The sequence below is a fragment of the Colias eurytheme genome, chromosome 4 (assembly GCF_061535395.1).
Source record: "Colias eurytheme isolate Ceu_HAF_F1 chromosome 4, ilColEury1 Martin Lab GWU primary, whole genome shotgun sequence".
In the NCBI taxonomy this organism is placed as follows: domain Eukaryota; kingdom Metazoa; phylum Arthropoda; class Insecta; order Lepidoptera; family Pieridae; genus Colias; species Colias eurytheme.
In genome coordinates, this window is record NC_142983.1 from 9,711,070 (window position 1) to 9,734,027 (window position 22,958).

The 22,958-nt window shown below is 31.9% G+C and overlaps 4 protein-coding genes across 4 annotated transcripts in view; all 4 read left to right on the forward strand.

The window, feature by feature from the left end:
• The first annotated feature begins 774 nt into the window (after positions 1–774).
• Positions 775–6,806, forward strand: LOC149909158 (uncharacterized). Its single transcript, XM_090120244.1, has 8 exons — positions 775–896; positions 989–1,143; positions 2,076–2,339; positions 3,030–3,122; positions 3,554–3,936; positions 4,313–4,492; positions 5,589–5,751; positions 6,696–6,806. Exons 1-8 carry the CDS (start codon positions 887–889, stop codon positions 6,786–6,788), a joined length of 1,341 nt encoding a protein of 446 aa, XP_089976370.1. The 5' UTR covers positions 775–886; the 3' UTR covers positions 6,789–6,806.
• A 6,136-nt stretch (positions 6,807–12,942) lies between these two features.
• On the forward strand, positions 12,943–14,236 carry LOC149909159 (lysozyme-like). The gene is made up of 3 exons (XM_090120245.1): positions 12,943–13,141; positions 13,366–13,524; positions 13,870–14,236. Exons 1-3 carry the CDS (start codon positions 13,012–13,014, stop codon positions 13,998–14,000), a joined length of 420 nt encoding a protein of 139 aa, XP_089976371.1. The 5' UTR covers positions 12,943–13,011; the 3' UTR covers positions 14,001–14,236.
• A 1,645-nt stretch (positions 14,237–15,881) lies between these two features.
• On the forward strand, positions 15,882–18,229 carry LOC149909160 (lysozyme-like). Its single transcript, XM_090120246.1, has 3 exons — positions 15,882–16,082; positions 16,632–16,790; positions 17,532–18,229. The coding sequence occupies exons 1-3, from the start codon at positions 15,926–15,928 to the stop codon at positions 17,660–17,662; spliced, it is 447 nt and encodes a 148-aa protein (XP_089976372.1). The 5' UTR covers positions 15,882–15,925; the 3' UTR covers positions 17,663–18,229.
• Positions 18,230–22,511: 4,282 nt separating this feature from the next.
• Positions 22,512–22,958, forward strand: part of LOC149909161 (START domain-containing protein 10-like) — a 28,229-nt gene continuing 27,782 nt past the window's right edge. Inside the window, exon 1 of the mRNA XM_090120247.1 lies at positions 22,512–22,751. Coding sequence (XP_089976373.1) covers positions 22,512–22,751 — 240 coding nt within the window. The remainder of the gene's footprint in view (positions 22,752–22,958) is intronic.

A 22,958-nucleotide genomic window follows, 5' to 3' on the forward strand; every position in this document is an offset into this window, starting at 1 on the left:
CAGTCATTATCAATGAAGTACTTCGTACCTACTCAAGTATCGATAATTGCACAACACTATGGAAGTTATATTTTGCATTTTTTCTAAAAACTAAGCTGATTATGATTTCATTTCAATGATTAAGGTTAGATAAAACATAGATGATTATGAAAATAATGTAAATTAGCTTATTTATAATATAATTAACAAAAAAATTGATCAAAACACTAACCTGTGAAAAGACAAATTCCAATCTTCATCCGATTTCCCAGTACTACGGCTTTTACAGCCGTGAACAACACAAGCCATGTAATCTTTAGTAAATTATCTTTTCAGAAAATAACATAAGAAACTAGAAAACACGTTTTTCACTTCAAAAACAATAATTAAAATCACCATGCGTTAGTGACCAGACTGGTCACTAAAACAAATTTCAATGACTACATTTCATTTCAAACTGTCGAACTGACATATATCTGTCCTCTTTTTTCGCATGACATTTTGCCATAAGCCAAAAAGGCCAAACTAGTGCTTTATTGTTCAATTAATTGTTACTTCTCCAGGCTTGATAATTGCTCCGAGATACTGAAAGAAAAAAAAGAGATAGATTCTGTAAGAGTAAAAAGGACAAAAATACCCGCCATAGACCTTAGTAACCGTTTCATACAATCTTTTTTTTATATAGAAGCTGCGTAAGGCTGCTACCTACTCCTAAAGTCAAATAGATCAGTATCCTATTCAATATTTTAAGCAAAAAATATTATTATATGTCAAATTTCAAAACAATCGTTACCTACAAAATTGAATTCGAATTTATTTTAAAAACTGTGTTCTAAGTTTCGACGGATAAATTATTTTTATAAAGTTATAATTTTCTATTTTAAGTGTTTATTTAAAAGTAATCAAAATGGATAAGAGTAAGTGATATCCGTATGCGCTTGTTTATTAATAATTATTAAGCAACCGAGAGTAGTGGTGGTTTAATAAAATAATATTAATTGTTTTTCAGCACCAGCATTGACCGTGGAGAACTTTATCGGGAATTGGAATGATGCTTTTCCGAATCATCCTCTTACTGCCGCAGATTTAAAAGTTCCTCATTCTGTAATGGGTGCACTGTTTGAAGTATTTGCAAGACTAGGAATTGACCGAGATGCTGTTCTGGTATTTATATTCGTTATTTTTCCCCTGTTATAATATTTGTATTTGAAATAATCAATAAAGAGTCATAGGTTTCTTTTTGTTGTATCTTGTAGAATATGTACATACTAAGGTGGATCTATTTCAGGCTTATTGAAATTATTGAAAAGTTTGTTTAATTTTCACATTAAAGCTTAGAATGCTTGTTTCATCTTTTTAATCTTCTTATTTCAACACAGAAAGATATAGCAATTAGCAATATATGAGTGATAACATGGAAAAGCATTCATATTTACAACATGTTTCCATGAATACAATTATTTATTATTATAATTAATTTATGTATTATTATTGTATGCTCTTTTAAATAAACTATAGCATTGAATATATTTTTATCGAACACTCTAAATGATTCGCAATTTTCCTGTAACTCTAGTTTTTGTCAAAATGTAAGCTTAAAATTATTTTTCTTGTTGATGGGTCACAAATCTTACTTTTACCCATTTTTACTGCAAAGTTAATTAATTTTCAGAAACTTTTAGATGGAATGTTTAAAAAACGGTGTAGAAGAAAAAAATATTGGTGGCATTTCAACAGGTTTTGACTTTGGAACACTTGAACCATGCTGTTTCTAATTTGTTGTCCAGACTGAAAATACTCGGAAATCAGACTTCACTTAAAGTTGTTTAATTTTATTAATTTAAGCTAACATTTGATTAAAATTAAGCAATTTCTTATAAAACTAGATAAACGGGTGTTCTATTACATAAGAAATAATACTTAATCTCTAATACGTTAATACATAAATGTTAAATGAATTTGATGACTACTTCATCGTGTTACGTGTTTCTAATTAAACGACCACTACTGTATATATTAAGATATATATAAATATTGTTTATAGTCCATTCAACAAGAATACTGAACAATAACATAAAATCACTTCTAATTGCCAGTCACCGCCAGACGAAGAGCACAACGAAAACACAGTCTACTACTGGGACTTAATACCCGTGATAAATGTGACTCGAGTTATCAATCACTTAGTGTCTGTCATGCCGCAAGTAGACGCTAAGATAAGCATCTCTCACTTCCTGCAACCTACTGTAACAACGTCCCAATCTATATTATTTATTTTGTTCAATTTGATGATCTTCAATGAACAACGGCTGAGCGATATCAAGCCTCAGGAGGAAGAGCTGTTTTCTAAGTCTAAAGAGGTATGTTGGACATTTAATTTTATATTGAACTAGTGGTCTGCCCCGGCTTCGCCCGTGGTACATATTTACGTTTTCTCTACATAAGAACTATCCTAGTACTTCAAGGAATATAATAAAAAAAGAATTATCGAAATCGGTTCAGCCGTTCTCAAGTTATGCGCTTACCAACACATTTTGGGATTCATTTTTATATTATAGATAAATTAAAGAAGTATGTACTTAAGTTGCTGTATAATTTCTATTCAGTGTAAATGATAAGGCTTATTTAGGTACAGACTAGCCTACTGCCTTCAGACCTTCACCTAATATCTATACCAATATTATAAAGCTGAAGAGTTTGATTGTTTGAACGCGCTAATCTCAGGAACTACTGGTCTGATTTGAAAAATTCTTTCGGTGTTAGATAGCCCATTTATCAACGAAGCCGGAAGGCTATATATCATTACGCTAAGACCAACAAGCGGAACCACGCGGGTGAAACCGCGAAGCGCAGCTAGTTATAAATATTGTATACTGTATAACTTAAAATGAAAACTATAATTATATTTTAGTATTTATTATTACTGGTACTATTTCTGTTTTTATCTTACTATTTACTTATCCAGCAATAACTAATCATAAATCCTTAGTTTTTGGTTTGAATTGGTTACTCCATGAATGTATTCACACAATGGTTTAATTTATTTTCAGGTAAACAAGTTGGAGCAGAGGAAGAATAAATTAGTAGAACTGCTCAATGTACAAGCTGAGGAGAAGGGAAAAAGGGCTGAGAGAATAGAAGAGGTAATATTATTATATATTTTTGTATTGAAAACTTCTTTAGCGGCGTTGGGGATAAAATCTTAAACTCGCGTCAGGACACGTGGCCTGATCGAAAAAGCGTAAGACGGATGATTTTTTTTTAGCCCTTATATTCCATGCGTAAGACGGATACGGGATACCATTCCAAAATATCAAACATGCTGAACGTTAATAATCAAGTTTTCACTTCTGCCGGCACTCCCGGAGTGCAAACCGTCTTTTTTTTATGTTTAATATTGTAGCACAATAATATAATTCACTAATGTATGAGTGCCATATTAATTGAATTGTTAACAATATTCATAACACTAAAAACAACATGGTTTTATTATTAGTATTAATTTCATAAACTCAAATGTAATTTTGGCTAGAGATTCAAGTTTTTAAAATTATTTCACTTCCCTAAATTTCAGTTCCACGAACAAATAAAACAGTTTGAAGAAGAGTTAAAACAAGAAAACGAAGCGCTCAAAGTGGAGAAATCAGAATTGGACATAGTAGTGAAAGAAAATCATCAATTAGAACTCATAATAGACCAAAAGAAAACACAAAAGGAAGCGTTGACCGATGAAATTGAGAAGAAAAAGGCTTTAATAGTATATGATGCTGATGATGTCAAAGCTCAGGCGGTTAAAGCAACTCAAGATGTACAAGATGCGGATGAAAAGTTAAACGCACTTATGGCTACTTTAACGTTAAAAGAGAATAATTTGAAAAACTTGCAAGCGATCAAGCCTAACTTTGACGTGGCTAACCATTACTTGAATGAGATTATGAAGATTGTAGATAGCTTGAAGTGAGTTAAGATTATTTATTTTCATATTGTAATAATTGAAAAAAAAATAAAAAGAATAAAAATAGTAGTATTAGTGGTAGACTACATTTAATATCAATAGAATAAAAGATTTCTTTGTTGCCTCATTACCTGCAAATATTTCAACTTTTTACATAAGCTTATATTTGTCTTTATATAATTTACTAGCGGTCCGCCCCGGCTTCGCCCGTGGTACCTACATGTTTAAACTATCCTATCTCTCAAGTTGGATCGAACTGCACATGGTGTGCGAATTTTATTATAATCGGTTCAGTGGTTTAGGAGTCCATTGAGGACAAACATTGTGACACGAGATTTATATATATATTATGATGTCATGTAACAATTTCCTTTTTAGAGATTATGAAAATGGTGATCTAGATTCAGACAGTGCTGAGGGTGAACTTAATGTACTAAACACAGAGATTAGCGAACTGGAATCTCAATATGCAGAATTAAAGGTAGCGAGGGAAGAAGCCTCGAAAAAGCATCAGGAAAATCAGGCCAAGAGACAACGAGAAAAGGCATTGGCTGAAAGGTAATAATGAACTATATACAAGAACATAACGTTGATATTTAGGTGTGATTTTTATAGTTGTTTAGGAATTTTGTTATAATATGTAGTGAAATTTAATAGAAACTAGCTTCCGCCCGCGACTCCGTCCGCGCGGATGTCGGTCTTCGCGTGGATGGTTTATTTCTCCATTTTGAGTAACTCTGACAATGACATCTTATAAATATCTATTGGACCCAAATACGGCTAGGCCTATAATAATACGCAACGTGTTCGCGGTTCTACAGAACAACGTCTATGGATAAAACTGAAAAATTAAGATTAATTTTTTTTCTACGTATTTTTCCAGGATAAAAAGTATCCTATTTTACGCCCAGGATAATAAGGTATAATTATACCAAGTTTCATCGAAATCGAACCGGTAGTTTTCACGTGATGTCTTCACATACAGACAGACAAAAATTTTTTTAATCACATATTTGGGTTTGGTATCGATCCAGTAACACCCCTGCTATTTGTTTTTTCAATATTTTCAATGTACAGAAATGACCCTTCTACAGATTTATTATATGTATAGATTTTAAATATGTAATTATAAAATTTGTTTGGACTCTATAATGATGTTATATTCACCTATTTTGTGCCTCTATTTGTAAATTGTATCATCATTGTATCATCTTATACCAAGTTTTCCAAATCGAAATTATTATAAACTAGCTGTTCCCCGCGGTTTCAACCGCATTGCTCCGCTCCTGTTGGTCTCAGCGTGATGACATATAGCCTATAGCCATAGCCTTCCTCGATAAATGGGCTATCTATCAGCGAAAGAATTTTTCGAATCGGACCAGTAGTTCGGTAGCGCGTTCAAACAAACAAACAAACAAATTCTTCCACCTTATATATTAGTATCTAAGATTATGATTAATTAATGTTATTGTCGTGAATATACATTGATTTGATACAAGTGGTTTTCTAACATACTTTTACATATTATTGAAACCAATATAAGGACAAGTTTGGGACAAGTGAGGATGACGACATTTATACTTAATTCTGTATTTTTTTAAATCTTGTCTGCTTTTTACTCTAATTAAACTTATTTCAATATTATTTATTCCAGAAACATAAATGAAGCAGAGATAAGAGATAAGAAATGCCAGGAGCAGTTAAAGAAATCGACGCAATTAATAAACAGTATTAAGGAAAAGACGCGTAAATATGAAGAAGAAAAAAATAGCTGTCTGGAACAGCTTAGTGATATTAAGGAAGACTTTCAGAATAAGGTAATTTAATCTTTTTATCTTTTTGATGTAATCTTTTATAGTGAATCTTTTAGGCAAAACTAGAATGACATTTTTAAAGGATACTAGCAAACCTTTTCTTTGCTATGGAGCCCGAGACCTTTCCAACGAATGCAAAACCGTGGAAATCGGTTCGTGCGTTCTGGAGTTATAGCGTCAGGAAGGAAAACCCGACTTATTTTTATATAGTAGACTAGCTTTCCACCCGCAGCTTCGCCCGCGCAGTCAAAGAAAAACCCGCATAGTTCCCGTTCCCGTGGGATTTCCGGGATAAAACCTATCCAATTTCCCGGAGTAAAAAGTAGCCTATGTCCTTTCTCGGGTAACAAAATATCTCTATAACAAATTTCATGCAAACTGGTTCAGTAGTTAAGGCTTGATTGAGTAACAGACAGACAGACAGAGTATGGATTACTTTGTGATTGGATTACTTTGTGATTGGATTACTTTGTGATTTTTTCCTATCGAGTAAAATAAGTTGTATTGTGTTTTTAACACAATATCTAGCTAGTATATCTCCTGAAGAATATCATATATTTGTTGAGATTTTTTACTGCAGTTAATCATTTACTTTTGGTATTGTATGTTTTAGTGTTTTCTGGGATTGAATCCAAGTCCTCGACTATATTAGTATGGCACAACAATACTGTAAAATCGTCAATATCATTATTAATTAACATAAAAAAAATCTTCAAAAAGTCACCAACTTTGACACTACAAAAAAGAGCAAGTAATAAAAATATTATTGATTTTAACATCAAGGGGAAACTCTTCATATTGTTTAATATTATTCATACTTTTTGCACCAACGTCGACTTTGCATTAGAAATACAAATTGAGAACTTTCTTTCGTTGTTTATGAAGAAAATATATTTTACTAAGTTTTTGATATAACTAATAATGATATATTTATCTCTATTTTTCAGGTCAAACATGCTGAAGACTCGCTCTTGACGGTTTTATCAAATGCAGAGAAGGCAATAGCCCAGAAATTTTCAAAGCTTAACAAAAATACTTAAGTAAATGCTATTTCTTTATTGTATTTAAATTTAATTTAAGATTTATTAATAAAGTAATTAAGGATAATTTTTTGTGTTTTATTTTTTCATATCTGTGCAAAAAAATATAACATGTCAGTGCGAGTAAACGGCTAATTTTAGTATAACATCTAATGATCTAATTGAGTAAACTGATTTAGATGTATTAGATATTATGTTTAATTGTGTACGAATTGTATTAATGATGATAATGAATTGTCAATTGTAGCAGTTAAATAGCAGTCCAGTTGGATGCTTTAAATTCTATAAAAATAGTTGCCAAGATTTTTTTCCCAACTAACAAACAAAAAAATGTTGTGTGGTTTTATGAAACCACGGTAAAAGTGAAACTTAGGCACAAAATTATCGTATTTGTACGATAATAATTATCGTACGGATCGATCGTCACGCGACATGCGCTACACAGACCAAAAAGTTTGAGACGATGAATAAAAGTTTCACTTTAATAACATAAATCTCATAGGGAACGAGGTAATTTGTAGAATGATGATTTCTGTTATTTTAATGCTCTGATAATCTACACCATATCTATAGCAATCCTTCGATAAGTAGGTTTTGAGAGTCAAAATTATAGTTTTAATAAAAGTTTGGTTATAAGTACAACTATTTCGTAGGTAATTCCAAAGTAGAACACCTTAATGGGTGCTCAAGGGCTGCTCTTAGATACAACAAATCTAGGTTCTTCGTTTATCGATGGTACAAAATATGGAATTTACTAATAATAATCTCTAGTATAATATCATTAACGTCTCGATCTAGAATACGCATGGAATATGAGTTTATTTACGATGTAGGATATGATGGCATGACTCATAATATGTCTGGAGTCGGGACTTCACTCGATATCAGTTATTGAACGCATGCCGTGCATTAATAACAAGGCTTGCCCAATTCATTTTCATGATTTGTAGTCTATTGTATGCTGCATGCATATTTTGTAATAAAAAATTTAAAAGTTGAAATATGGATGAAGTATAATTTTCTTAGAAAAAAAAATTGAAATATCAAATACCTATGTTCTTAGTTATCTAAAAATATTCAAAAACAATATAGACTAGAGTAGATAATTTTTGAAACAAAAAAAAATCGCAGTCGGATGAAACCCATTAGAAAAGGAGGGGAATATGATAAAAATGTAAGGAAAAATAAATTACGGTCAATCCGAGTTCGGGAAGCGGGAGGGGGGAGCTTTTAAGAGAAAAAAATGGTTTCTCTCGATTTCCGACAAAACTACAAGTCCTATAGAAAAAAGTTCAATGGCAAAGTTGTAGGTAATTAAAAGTTCTACAACTTTTGTATTCACAATTTTTTCACATAACCTCAAAATTTAGGTGAAAAATTCAAAAAACCAAGTTTTTAGTCTTTTATTTCTATCTACTTCAAAATTTATTTTTTTTCTACGAAATTTGGTGGAAACTCACTTTATTATGTCCCAAATACACTGTAATTTATTTGATTGAAAATATTTATTTTTTCGCCTTATTTTGAATGAATACCAAAAAAACAACCTAATTTTTAATCGAAAAGTCACCCGTCAAAATATCAGCTTTTTTCAAAAACTTGGGGTGCCTTTTATTAATTGAAATCTCTACTTTCATATGGTGTAAAAAAAATAAACACCACCATAGTAAATGTTCTCAGGAAATGCATACAAACAGTCTGAAAATTACCTTTTACTAAATCAGGCACACTTCTCGAACTACCTGAAATGTTTTTATCGACATCATTTTGCTTTTGAATATGCTGTAAAATATTAAACTTAGAACAGATAATTATTTTTCTTTTGAAATATTACCGAAAAGCCGATACAAGAGAAGATATAGAGTTCAAGAAGTGTGCCTGATTTAGTAAAAGCTCATTATCACACTGTTTGTATGCATTTCCTGAGAACATTTACTATGGTGGTGTTTATTTTTTTTACACCATATGAAAGTAGAGATTTCAATGAATAAAAGGCACCCCAAGTTTTTGAAAAAAGCTGATATTTTGACGGGTGACTTTTCGATTGAAAATTAGGTTGTTTTTTTGGTATTAATTCAAAATAAGGCGAAAAAATAAATATTTTCAATCAAATAAATTACAGTGTATTTGGGACATAATAAAGTAAGTTTCCACCAAATTTCGTAGAAAAAAAATAAAGTTTGAAGTAGATAGAAATAAAAGACCAAAAACTTGGTTTTTTGAATTTTTCACCTAAATTTTTAGGTTATGTGAAAAAATTGTCAATACAAAAGTTGTAGAACTTTTAATTACCTACAACTTTGCCATTGAACTTTTTTCTATAGGACTTGTAGTTTTGTCGGATATCGAGAGAAACCATTTTTTTCTCTTAAAAGCTCCCCCCTCCCGCTTCCCGAACTCGGATTGACCGTAATTTATTTTTCCTTACATTTTTATCATATTCCCCTCCTTTTCTAATGGGTTTCATCCGACTGCGATTTTTTTTATCTTTTCATTATTTTCAAAGGCTTCTACCCCAGTCTAATATGAGTAGAATGCAATGTGAAGTTCGGGTAATTTCGCATTTTCATTTCTAGCTTTCATTATTTTAAGTTGCTTTCATGGGTAAAATTGGTGTTGACTATATTATAAATTTAATATCTATCAGGAAGTACCTTTATATAAATAGACGCCATTCCATAATTTTCATCCATATAAGACAAAGGATAAAGCGAACAATAACACCACGAACCACATTCATACGCAAATTAAATTACGAAACGGTTTTGCGCCGTTTTCCTTCTTGATGGTTATTTGTGGGGAGAGTATGTTACTGGCCATTGGCATTCTATATTTGGTCAGTATCAATATTGCCCAGTTACTTTATTTTAAGTATTCTAGGGAAATTTGTATTATAGGAATTAACATCTAGCATTAATAATTATAGCTAGATCTTTTCTTCGCATCTTCTAGTGAAATTTTTATGAAGCCTCCAAATCACGTCAAAATTAGTTGACCGATAACTATATAATTGTCACTAATATCCCAAATTACTTAATAGGGTAGTTAGTAGGTACTAGGCAGGAACTGTGGTAGGATCATAGGACCGTAGATATTTACACGCGGTAGATTCGAAACCGTTCCCGCAGTTCCGTCCAAAGCAGCGCGATGGAACAGAGTGGGGTTTTAGTTGGTAAAAATCCGACATAACCACAGCTCCATCCCCGGGAGCCGGGGGTATCTAAGAAGACACTCAAAAAAAAAAAGGACCGTAGATATTTGTATCATATACCTATTATTAGGTACCTTTGTTTATTTCAATTTCAAGTGATGAAAGAAAACTATAATTCATTTATTTTACTGTCGCAACACTTTTCATATACTTCATAAATAGATAATGACCCGAAATTTTGTGGGTCATTTGTAACAGAATGGCGGTTCTACAGGGGTCTTAGTACGCAATGACAAAAAGAAAAATGATGGTAAGAACGCTGATACCGGATACCTTTAGATACTGTAATATAAAATGTTACAGTATCTTAAGGTAAAATATTATAGTATCTTCACCGTGTGTGACGCGCTTTATGATGTGTGATGGTGTTAGTTTAACTGCAGCATATGCAATAACAATGCGTTTGACGAGTGACTGGCTTTTATTGCTTCTTGGCACATTGAAAATGTGATACCACATTTTAATTAAATCCACCAAACGACCTTTTGTGACTTGCATTTTTAACAGTTTACAAACGATCATATTTTGTTGATTAATGATTTTGAAAATACCTACAATTATTAAGCCTGGAATAACATCTTACGAGACATCTTATAAGTAGATGGTAACGTTGCGATTGTGGTTCCACCAAATACTGTACTGTACGGTAAAGGTACCTATTGAAAGTGCAGCATCCAAAATAAATAATTCTAATCTTGGCCCGTTTGGATATAAATATTTTTTTTATAAATCCGTAGCACAGAAAACTCAATACCACAGACTAATAATAATATACTACGTATACAATCAATACCTACATTAAAGTAGTAGTAGGTACTATATGTCCGTAGGTCTGATTTAATGAAATTTAGATTTTTTATTTATCAATAATAATAATTAGCTGTAAACTTACTAGTCACATATTATTTTAATTAAACAAAAATAGAAATAGAGCGTTAGAAAATTCATCTAACAGCTGATATAAATAACCATAACTGTAACAAATAATTGTTTGACAGTATAATATAGTTTCATATTGCATGGTTATTGCAATAAAACATTATCAGTAGGTACACGACGTTACGATAAATCTTTGCAAAATGTTTGCATGTTTACGCATATCTTATGTATACGTATGATCCGTGTTTCATTTTTATGGTCTACTAGCTTCCGCCCGCGACTCCGTCCGCGCGGAAAAATTAAGATTTATTTTTTTTCTACGTATTTTTCCGGGATAAAAAGTATCCTATTTTATGCCCAGGATAATAAGGTATAATTATACCATCGAGATAGATGAATTATACCAAGTTTCATCGAAATCGAACCGTTAGTTTTCACGTGATGCCTTCACATACAGACAGACAGACAGACAGACAAAAATTTTTTTATCACATATTTGGGTTTGGTATCGATCCAGTAACACCCCCTACTATTTATTTTTTCAATATTTTCAATGTACAGAATTGACCCTTCTACAGATTTATTATACATATGTATCTAGATTATTGGAATGACTAGGTTACAGTTTGTATTGTGAATGAAAATCAATGAAATTTAAGTTGTTTGTTTTTTATGGACAATTTTTCCGTAAAAAGCATAACATGTAAAATATTTATTTTACCTAATAACTAGGTAATTGAAATAGGTAGATACCTACTATTAATAATTGGGGTGTATACAGTGTGGAAACTTTCGTTGGGCCCTGTAGGGAAAGTACTTGAAATAATTAAATACTGAAGATAACAAGTTTTGCTGAAAGGAAACTTCTGTTGTTCTTTAGTTTTAAAAAGAATTGCATTCAAAGATTTCCGAAAATACATTTGCTTAGACCGAGAATCGAACTAACGGACCGGCCCCCAGGGCTCATCGAAAATTTCTACACCTAATAAAAAATACCAGGAAATAAATATTCAAATACAGCATTTTATTTTACAGATTAATGTGACGTCCAAAAAATAGAGTTCAAAGGGGATAACGAATCTTTATCTCGTATATAATAATTTTACATTTATCAATACTATTAATCAAAGAAATAATAATACAATTATATATTCAAAACAAAACATGATGCTAATATTACGAATACTAAAGTGAAACAGTACATTTGGGACTTAGGGAAAACCCGGTGATTCACCCACTAGGTCGTTGGTAATTATAAATTCATGGGCTAGTTAAAAATATTAGATTCTGGACTAATTAGAGGGCTCAGGTATACTATCTACATTTACGTTAGTAGCAAAATTTAAGAACTCCCAAATGAGCAAGTGGCTCGCCCAAACATAGTATAAAATTTATTACCTATATTATTATGTACCTATAAGTACTTACCTACTGGCTTCGCCACGCGGTTTCACCTGGAGATGAACCCGCGTCCAAAGTAAAAAAAAAAGTATTTACATAGCTCATATGTTATTCTCATGTAGGTATAGCTTATACATATTACTATAAAGTTTCATCCAAATCCGTCCAGTAGTTTATTCGAGAAAGTGTACAAAACATATTAGGTATACATAATCAATAATATAATATAATAAATAAAAGTTCATTTATCTATCCTCACTGTCCTCACAAACCTAAGGAATTATTTTAAATGATGTTCACCTATCATATTTTACACAGCATATTAATTTACATCATATTAACGCATTGTTACATAAAATTAAAAAACTTAAATTACTAGAAAGTATCCCATGTGTTTGTAATGGATCTAGACAGTATCTACATTAAACAGATAAACCGCTTCATCGCAGGGGAATCACCAATTAAGAAAAAAAGATAAGTACATATTAATTTTCGCGCCTATAGAGATATGATATCAATATTACTTAATTTTGATAATGCTCTCGAAATGTTTACAAACATTGCAGTCAATGTATTGCATGAGTTACTATATGATAACGAGAATTCCCCTTTTACACTGACAACAATAGCTTACAATTGTGACTCAAGTATATAAGCTTGATGCATCGGGCATCTCATTACAATTGATTGAGCGCTCTTGCCAATAACTTCACATAACAACTAATAACGACAATGAAACTGTTCGTGGTTCTGGTTCTGGCTGCAGCAGCGGTGTTGGAGACGCAGGCTGTCACCTTCACAAGATGTCAACTGGTGCACCAACTGAGGAGTCACGGCTTCCCGGAAAACAAGATGAGAGACTGTGAGTGTGAACTTAATTAGTGACTTGTTATTTCAATTGTAATGTGTAAATTGTATATGAAATATGAACGTAAATAATAAATAAAATAAATTAAAAAGCAGACCAATAGAAAATACAAAGTATAAGACAGTATCAATGAAAATGTGATGTCTTTTGCTGTGAATGGTTTTTTTTTCATGGAGAGACGTCTTGTTATTCTCATGTCTTACATATTATTTTTCTAGGGGTGTGCTTGGTTGAGAACGAGAGCGCTCGCACCACTAGCAAGGTGGGCTCGGTGAACAAGAACGGCTCCCGCGACTACGGGCTGTTCCAGATCAATGACAAGTACTGGTGCAGCAACACGAGCAGCCCCGGCAAGGACTGCAACGTTACCTGTAACCGTTAGTAGCTCCGTTATATTATGCACCACCACCAAGTTGGGTTCCGGGAACAAAAACGGCTCTTTCGACTAGGGACTGTTGCATATTTACAATCTAAAACCTGGGGAAATCTATTCTAATATTGTAAAGCTGAATAGTTTGTTTGTTTGAACCCGCTCATCTCAGGAACTACTGGTTTAATTTAAAAAATTCTTTCGGAGCCCATTTGTCGATGAAGAATAGGCTTATCATCACGCATCATCATATTGGTCTTATCCAATAGGAGCAGAGCAATGCTGGTAAAACCGCGGGGCACAGCTAGTATTCCTTTAATGCTTCATGATCTCACTTGATTGTTTATTCCAGAACTGCTAACTGACGACATCTCGAAAGCGGCAACTTGCGCCAAGAAGATCTTCAAGCGGCACGGCTTCAACGCATGGTACGGCTGGAAGAACCACTGCCAGGGATCTCTGCCCGACATCAGCTCCTGTTAAGCCTCTATTACAACTTACAGTATTATACAGACCAAAAAGTATCTAGTAATAGGAAACGGTATAATACTGTTGTAACAATTAAAGTTAAAGTACAACATTTTAGCATACGTAAATTAAGAAAACCTAATCTTTTAAAGTTGTCATATTTCTATTGGACCGAATAACATATGTAGTTATTATAATAAATTAATTATTACGTGTGTAATTAAAACAATAAAAAATATCTGGAAAAAGTATCTCTTGTTTTATTTTCTTTAACATGTTTTATATTTGACGAATTAAAGATGGTAGAGTCATTTACAAAACTTGCTGAATTGGAGTGAGCTGGAGTGAATTGAGACTTCAGGAAAATTTAAAAGGTTTCTACCTAGTATACTTTTTTTTCTAATAATTTTACGTTATCATATAACAAATGGCTCTGAAAATATTTCTAAAGAATTATGCAGATTATTTTATTTTGGTAATAATTTACCTACGTCTGACGAGTATCATCGTAAGTACTAATAATAATTTTTTAAATACTTAAAAAATTAGAAATATGTACTTATTGCATTGAAGCAGATTTTTCTTACAGCGTTGATAAAATATGTTAAAATGTACTTTGAGTAGCAAGAGAGTTAGCAAGTTCGAATGGAGTACAAATTTCATTTGGACTCTTATTTTCCGCAAAAAGTAGGTACATAAATAAAAATCTTATCTTATCTTCCATTCAAAACTGAATATGCAAATTTGAAAGTTCATTGAACATACATTTTAATCTTATCTCAATTGGGTTCGGGAACATGTTTTGCTCCTTAAAGATGCGGTTTGCGTAACATTATGAAAGTCGGATAATTCCTTAGGTATCTTTAGGAAACCGATGTCAACAAAACGGGTAAGGTATTGAATAAGTTAGTGTGATTAAATTTTATAAGTGTTGTTTAAATTACCTTTGTTTTTTGATACATCTTTATATTACTGAAAATATAATTAATAAATTAATTAATATAAATATGTATACAATTAATTAATAATCACTCTAAATGTGATTTTTTATGAACCACCAGTTAATAAATGAATTTTTAAAAATAAAAATGTTAATTTAGTAATTACATATATAGGTAATTTAGCTAAAATCATATATATCAAACAGACACTCAAACAATTTAATAACGTTATTGATATATTTCCACAGTTGGCCATTGGCGGTATATGTGATGAGCCAGATATTTGTTGTAAAGTTATTGTTGAAACGTATACTTTTAAAAATACAAATAGGCGTAATGTTTCTTATTATTACACGCTTTTTATTACCTTCACCTGTATGTTTGTTTGAAACCGACTTCTTTGGGCACGATATTGACACACATTTATTTTCTATTTTTTAGTTCGTTTTTCTATAAAAAGAGTGTTTTTTAGTTTTTTTTAACTATTATTTATTTTTAACTAGCTTTCGGCCCGCGGCTTCGCCCGCTTTGTCTAAAACATAATAAATTATATACTTTACTCAAAACTTCCTCTTGAATCACTCTATCTATTAGAAAAACCACATCAAAATCCGTTGCGTAGTTTTAAAGATTTAGGCATACATAGGGACATAGGGACTGAGAAAGCGACTTTGTTTTATACTATGTAGTGATAATTTACTTATTTCTTTTAATTTTAATATACAATCTCTTTTTATTTTATGTATTCACACCCCAAAAATCTGTTTTAATATTTCCCTACACGTTTAACTTTGCCATATCCACTATGTTCTTTATTTTACCAGTGTGTATCCCTTTTCGCAATATTAAGCTTTCTTTTTGCCTCCTCACAACATGAATCGACGAAATTTACCTCGTAAGGAACGTCACACGACGCCTTATTTTTCACTTAATCTGGGCTATATAAGACAGTCTGGCTCAGAAATATGTTATACATTTTCTGGCTCTTATATTCACTACATGTTTTTTTGCACTGATTTTAAAATGAAATTAGCCGGTTTGTTTTTGATATTAGTTGTGATCGGGAGTCTTGGAACTGAGGCGTATACATTCTCAAGATGTGAATTAGTTAGAAATTTAAGGTATCACGGTTTACCAGAAAACAAATTGAGAGATTGTAAGTAATTTAAATCATATTTAATTATTCCTTTTATACTAATCTTTAATATTCTTTCATGTATTTTATTTGATAAAATTACAAATAGTATCTAAATATTTACCAATTAAGGTCGTGATACAAAAATAATATTCACGAAAAAGCTTGCAAGGTAAAAAAGTTCACAAAGTCAAAAAAATACAGGAAAAGCTCATATGAAAGCTGCGGAACCTAGGACATATACGTAAACTCAAATTTCCATGAAAAAATATGATTTTTAATTCTACTATTAATTTAATCCATACTAATATTATAAATGCGAAAGTAACTCTGTCTGTCTGTCTGTCTGTTACTCAATCACGCCTAAACTACTGAACCAATTTTAATGAAATTTGGTATGGTGATATTTTGATACCCAAGAAAGGACATAGGCTACTTTTTATCCCGGGAAAATGACGCAATCCCGGAAATCCCACGGGAACGGGAACTATGCACGGGTTTTTCTTATGACTGCGCGGGCGAAGCCGCGGGCGGAAACCTAGTACTTAATATTTCCATTCTCTATTTCAGGGGTATGTTTAGTAGAGAAAGAGAGTAGCCGCAGAACGGACGCAATCGGGATGCAGAATTCGGACGGTTCGTGGGATCACGGCTTGTTTCAAATCAATGATAGATACTGGTGCAACCGAGCTGGCTGGCCGGGGAAGGAGTGCAATGTTTCTTGTGACCGTAAGTACATAGATATATTTAAACTCAAAGGATTATTTGTTTATTCAACTAAGCTTTTGATTCGACATAGTACCTATAGGTACCTACCTAGATCGATTCATATTGACCATTTGCCACATTTTGATGATTTAGACTTTGTTAATAAGCGCTTTTGAAACGTTGTAATACACTATATAGGTATTAGATAATAACAGGAAGACAAGTAATATATCTTTTGCTGAAGACTTGTAATGTTTATAAAAGCTCTACGTGAGCCCTGAACGAATTTGAATGTAAGAAATCGGAAAGCCGACATTGGTTAAATTTCGTTGTCAGTTACACTCAATACTCGCTTTGCTTTTGTTTTCTGTAATATAAAAGAGATAACGTTAACAATAATGAAGGAAAATGGACGAAAATCTATATAACAAAAATACAATTCCACAATCGTGACGTAGGTAAATTAAACTATAGAAAATTTTATAAATGTGAAAGTGTTTCTCTTTCTTTTAAGTCGCAAGAAAGCGATTTTATGGAGTGCTTTTGTATCGGGATACTTACTGCCACAGTGAAAAATCTTATTACTATAGGAAACCGTGGCCAAAAATTAGTTAACTTATAATAATGATATGCCGAATGCCACATATTACTAAATGCCTTAGTAATAGCTATTTAGTACCTTACAGTGGGAAATAATTAGATGATAATGACCTTAGAATAATGATGATGATGATGATCAATTAATTAAATTAAACGTTTCAGAACTCCGAAGTAACGATATAACAGAAGCAGTGAGGTGCGCTAAGAAAATATTCGCTCGCCACGGTTTTTCTGCATGGGTCGCTTGGCGAAGCTACTGCCAGTATAATCTACCAGATATAAGTTATTGTTAAATAACGTTTATATCTAGAATATTCCACTACCTATAACTAGATTATTTTAGACTGCCATTGTATTATTGTGATTTTTAATATTTTAAGGTTTCCGACCTTATAATAGTGATCATAAAAGTTGCTATAAGGAAAATTATTAATATCTCGTAGATAGGACACGTAGCATCAAATAATTTTATGCCTACTATTAATTAAGTATCTCAGTTTTAAATATGTATATCATAATTAAATTATATTTTGTACTCGACGATGAATTTATCCAATGATTTTAGATCTGCCATCGTGTTTGGGAACGTAGCATAAAATTATATTCTAATTTATTTTATTTACCACGATAGTGGTCCTTTTTGCGCGAATGCCAAATTTACTAATAGAATAGAGTCGTATATAACTAATTAATAAACTTTCAATATAAATGAAAATGAGGTGATTATTTATCTATAAAAGATAACGGAGATTGTCGTGCATTAATTTTAAGCAGAAATTCCCAGAAACAGAGCTTTTATTATATAATAACAAACACACCTGGTGAGGCTGACCTTTCCTTTAAATAAATTATATCTAAAATATTATAATTTTATTCATTCATTTCAAACTTTATTTAAGTGTACATTGACCTCAGGGAGGGTTTGTCTGTTTGTTTTGGTGTTATTTCAGGTAATTAAGACAAAAATTGTGATATATGGAAGATAAGTTTCAATAATAGTTATTTTTTTAGAAATTTAATTTAATTCAGAAAGTTAAAAAAAATAATATAAGTACCTACCTAAGTATATTATTTTTTTTATTGAGTTTTCATGTAGAAACTTAAAGCACAATAACATAATCCGTAGGTACTCGTATCTAGTAATGTAGTGTTCCATATAATCCAGTCTGTAGGTATTTATGCTCTACAAAAGGTGGCGTAGAAAATGTTTTGAAACGATATTGTTTAGGTATGAAAGGTTAATAAAAATCCAAGTTTTCGACCTTGACGGACCCAGGCGCTAGCCGCCATCTTGAATTAAAGGTGCTAAAATTAGGTATATTTTAAATAACTTCTCAATTGTTTACTAAATCACAAAAGTGTCTATGAGGGGTTCAAAGAAGACAAAATTACCTACATTTTTTTCATACATGATTATTCTGTAAGGCTTAAAGGTAAAAAGTTACAAGCGACGGAAATAATAATATTTACAGAAATCATATAATTTTAATTTTGTTTAAAAATTGTGCAGCAATCTTTTTTTATTCTTTTTAATGGCCCGGGCTGGTTAATGGTGGCTTCTTCATTATCGTCGCTGAAATTTTCTGTTTCATTGTCTGTATTTTTAGTTTCCAACCATGAAATTTCGTCATCATGACCAGAAGAAATCGAAGACGCTAGAGCACGCTTTCTAGTAAATTTTTACGGAGGGGACATGGATAAGGAATCCTTAGAAGATATCCGATATGAACGATTCGTAAAGTTATCAATAAAAAGTAAATTTAATCGACGAAATTTCATGGTTGGAAACTAAAAATACAGACAATGAAACAGAAAATTTCAGCGACGATAATGAAGAAGCCACCATTAACCAGCCTGGGCCATCAAAAAGAATAAAAAAAGATTGCTGCACAATTTTTAAACAAAATTAAAATTATATGATTTCTGTAAATATTATTATTTCCGTCGCTTGTAACTTTTTACCTTTAAGACTTACAGAATAATCATGTATGAAAAAAATTTAGGTAATTTTGTCTTCTTTGAACCCCTCATAGACACTTTTGTGATTTAGTAAACAATTGAGAAGTTATTTAAAATATACCTAATTTTAGCACCTTTAATTCAAGATGGCGGCTAGCGCCTGGGTCCGTCAAGGTCGAAAACTTGGATTTTTATTAACCTTTCATACCTAAACAATATTGTTTCAAAACATTTTCTACGCCACCTTTTGTAGAGCTGAGGCTTTTACATTTCCCCACAGACTGGACTAATACATTGCTACGCGAATCGATTTTTCAAGATAAAATCATTTGTTTATAAATTAAATTCTTATAATATTTTTAATAATGTAATAGCTAAAAGCGTTTTTTCAAATAGTCATATCATAAGAAAATTAGTAAAACGTGAGCTCATAATATTCCTTATAAAATTCATGGTTATTCATTTAAGATAACTTTGCCAAATATTGAAAATGCAGAACATAACGTCACACGTTAATAACAGTTTTAACAATATTTTCAACAAATCTGTCGGTACAAACGTAATAGCAGCTACTTCTTAAAAACAGAACCAAAACAGAGCTCTATCTAGAAAATAATAGTAACTTTTCAGAAATTAAATTCAGACCTTGTATATATATACAGGTATATAGATACATGGAGGAAGGATAATTAATTTATAGAAATTAACTATCCTCTTCACGTAAACAGTTCGAAACGTCAACTTACTATAATATAATAATAATAGTTTAACAAAACTAAAAAACACGCTTTTAGTTCGGTTTTCTATAAAACGCGTGTTTTTTATTTTTTTTTAACTATTATTTATTTTATCAAATTAGTGTATTGTCATCGGTCCTAAATAAATCTACAAAGTTTGAACGAAATCTGGCCGTTTAAAGTGGGTCAAAATCGCGCCCAAAGAAGTCGGTTACAAACATACAGGTGAAGCTAATATAAAGCGTGTAAAAACCATATAAATCAATTTCATGGACTCAGTGGAACAATGTGTAGTGCACATAAAATGAATTAATAATATTTGAATTTTTTTTCGGTGTACGATTACTTTATTGTTTATTCTTCTGGGAAATTGACTTGTAGCGAGCCTGATTTGTTGATTGTTGGACTTGTTTCGTAAAATATAATTGTAGATAACATAACTTTTTGAATAAAAAAATAATAGTTACCTATATACTGACTTAATACGTTACTAAATAAAAACATTTTCGTAACAAATTTTACACAAAAAGATTAGAAAAATTAACACGTAACGTTGGGAGAAACAACTAGTTAGTTATATAAAAATGTATTAACCTGTTATTTGAATCATCTTCTCCCGCATTCATTTACGTTAATGAACATGATTTTTTAATTTATATAATACAAGCGTATGCATAAGATTTGCTTGCAGAGAAATAAAGGGAGGTTAAATATTACCCAGCATATCATATTTCAGCTAAATCGCTTCATTTACTTTTTAAATAAAAAGCAATAGATGTCTTGTCCTTTATTTTTCGCGAAAAGGAAAAACAAAGAAAATTGGATTCATATTTCATTATTATTGGGTAATATCTACCCAATAATAATGAAATATGAATCCAATTTTTATTGGGTAGATATTCCAATAAGGACGTATTCATCCTAATCCAATGTTTAAGTTTTGGTAACGATTTAGAAATATACCTCGCAAAGCGTAGGAAAACAAATAATATTTCCCCTAACAACAAGTCGAAATCGAATATTGCCGATACCAAGGTTTAATTAAGAATATCCAGGGAAACCTATAACATATACATTTGATTATATTACTTTTGGTACAATTTCCCTGGAGTGAATATCGTCGCGTGCTAGAATTCGTAACAATTAATTACTTTTACACGATCAGATATCGTGAGTATTAAAATAAAATTTTAATGTAATTGTAATATAAGTACCTATGTAGTGTTTATATTGTGTACAATAAAAGGTTAGGCTGACTTAAAATTAATTGTGTTAATTACTTCAAAAACATTTTTTTATATTCCTAAGTTTAAAGATCTACGATTTACAATACGCTACTGACAATTTTATGATATTCACTCATTATACTCCTCATCTGAAAATTATGTTTTAAAACCATTACTTTGCTTTGGTTTTTAACATTATTATATACATAGATTAAAAAGTCAAAGTAAATTTTATGGTGCGACAAATCGTATCGTACCCATTAAAATGCCTATTACAGACGTTACATAGACAACATTGATTAATTACATTCTTAACGAGTCTGGACCCTATCGTGTACAGATCGCTATGTAAGAGAATCACGAGGTGAGAAAGTCGAAATGAGTTTTAGTAATGAGCATTGTTTATCCTTGATAATGGTTTGGTTGGGAGCAATAATCGTTACGGGTTTGTTGTAATTTCATTAATATCTAATAGGAATTTATTAGAAACATTGTGAAATAAAACATAGGACACTCTATGATAGAGTTTTTCGCTAAAATAAACTTTTTGCATACAATAAAATTGATAGGTATCTCAATCATATACGTGTTTATCCGTTATCGAGTAACTATATAAATCTCAGGAGCTGGATAATGAGTGGCTTAATTGTTCAAACCTTAGAAAATATGCGAAAAATTAATAACAAGAAATTTTAACTGAAATATATTTGTTCTAAATTGAACATATTGGCAAATAATTCACGCATCACAGCCAGGATACTTGGCGAAGTTCAGTGAATCTGTCCTACATTCGGCTGAACTATTTGCGGTCTGTGGCACGCTGGTTACAGGCTAACGATCTGCATTGCGAATTGGGATGCCCAAGCTTGTCAACAATGTGTGAACTATTGTATCAGTAAATAAGGTTAGATATGATTTCCCTCGTGGCTACTGGTTTTTGTCATCAGTTCAACAATTTGTTTTTTTTTCTTAACATTTTCTGATGGCGAGACTTATTATTCTATAATAGATATTGGTTTATATACTCATTGTGTTGGGAATTACATATTTAATAAATAAAGCTTAATTGTCAAAGAAGCTCCGAAGGTTGTAAAGCGCCTGTTTATCTGTTGATAAACTGATAACACCGCAAACCATTTAGCAGCTAAGCCGATATTTTGCAGTTAGTAATATGCAAACAAACGCGCTTTTAGGACGCGGTCGAAAAAAGTGTAATACGCATGCGCGGACCGTACCCCGGTCGAGCAAGCTCCAGTGTCACTTGGCCCGCGTTCGGTGATGTCGCGCGAATGGGCGGTACTGGCTGGGCGCTTGGCGAAGCGCGGGTTGCTGACGACTCTGACTTCCAGACACTGAAGAACCTCCTCTCATCAGAGGACGGCTGGAACGTAGAGTATGAGCGCGACGGTGTCAAGGTGTGGACGGAGGACGCGGCACACGGCGCGCTCAGGACCGTCAAGGTCTGTTTTGTTTCGTTGGTTGTGGTTGGTTACTGGTTGCAGCTCGGTGGAGCGTGTGATTTAAATAATTGGTGGGGTTTTTTTAATATATGGGGTAGAAATAATTGTAGCGGGTAAGGCACGGCATAGTTAGTAGAGTAGGTCTAACTTTGCGATAACAACTTGTTAAACTGTAAAACTTTCATTAATGTTTATAGAATGTAAATA

What these genes read in the sequence shown, in the direction of transcription:
- LOC149909158 (XM_090120244.1), top strand. An exon ending in TGTTTTCTAAGTCTAAAGAG is followed by an intron (nt 2,340 to 3,029) that starts GTATGTTGGACA and finishes ATTTATTTTCAG; the next exon opens with GTAAACAAGTTGGAGCAGAG. An exon ending in GAAAAGGCATTGGCTGAAAG is followed by an intron (nt 4,493 to 5,588) that starts GTAATAATGAAC and finishes TATTTATTCCAG; the next exon opens with AAACATAAATGAAGCAGAGA.
- LOC149909159 (XM_090120245.1), top strand. Translation starts at nt 13,012, where the DNA reads ATGAAACTGTTCGTGGTTCTGGTTCTGGCTGCAGCAGCGGTGTTGGAG. An exon ending in GGAAAACAAGATGAGAGACT is followed by an intron (nt 13,142 to 13,365) that starts GTGAGTGTGAAC and finishes TTATTTTTCTAG; the next exon opens with GGGTGTGCTTGGTTGAGAAC. An exon ending in CTGCAACGTTACCTGTAACC is followed by an intron (nt 13,525 to 13,869) that starts GTTAGTAGCTCC and finishes TGTTTATTCCAG; the next exon opens with AACTGCTAACTGACGACATC.
- LOC149909160 (XM_090120246.1), top strand. Translation starts at nt 15,926, where the DNA reads ATGTTTTTTTGCACTGATTTTAAAATGAAATTAGCCGGTTTGTTTTTG. An exon ending in AGAAAACAAATTGAGAGATT is followed by an intron (nt 16,083 to 16,631) that starts GTAAGTAATTTA and finishes TCTCTATTTCAG; the next exon opens with GGGTATGTTTAGTAGAGAAA. An exon ending in GTGCAATGTTTCTTGTGACC is followed by an intron (nt 16,791 to 17,531) that starts GTAAGTACATAG and finishes TAAACGTTTCAG; the next exon opens with AACTCCGAAGTAACGATATA.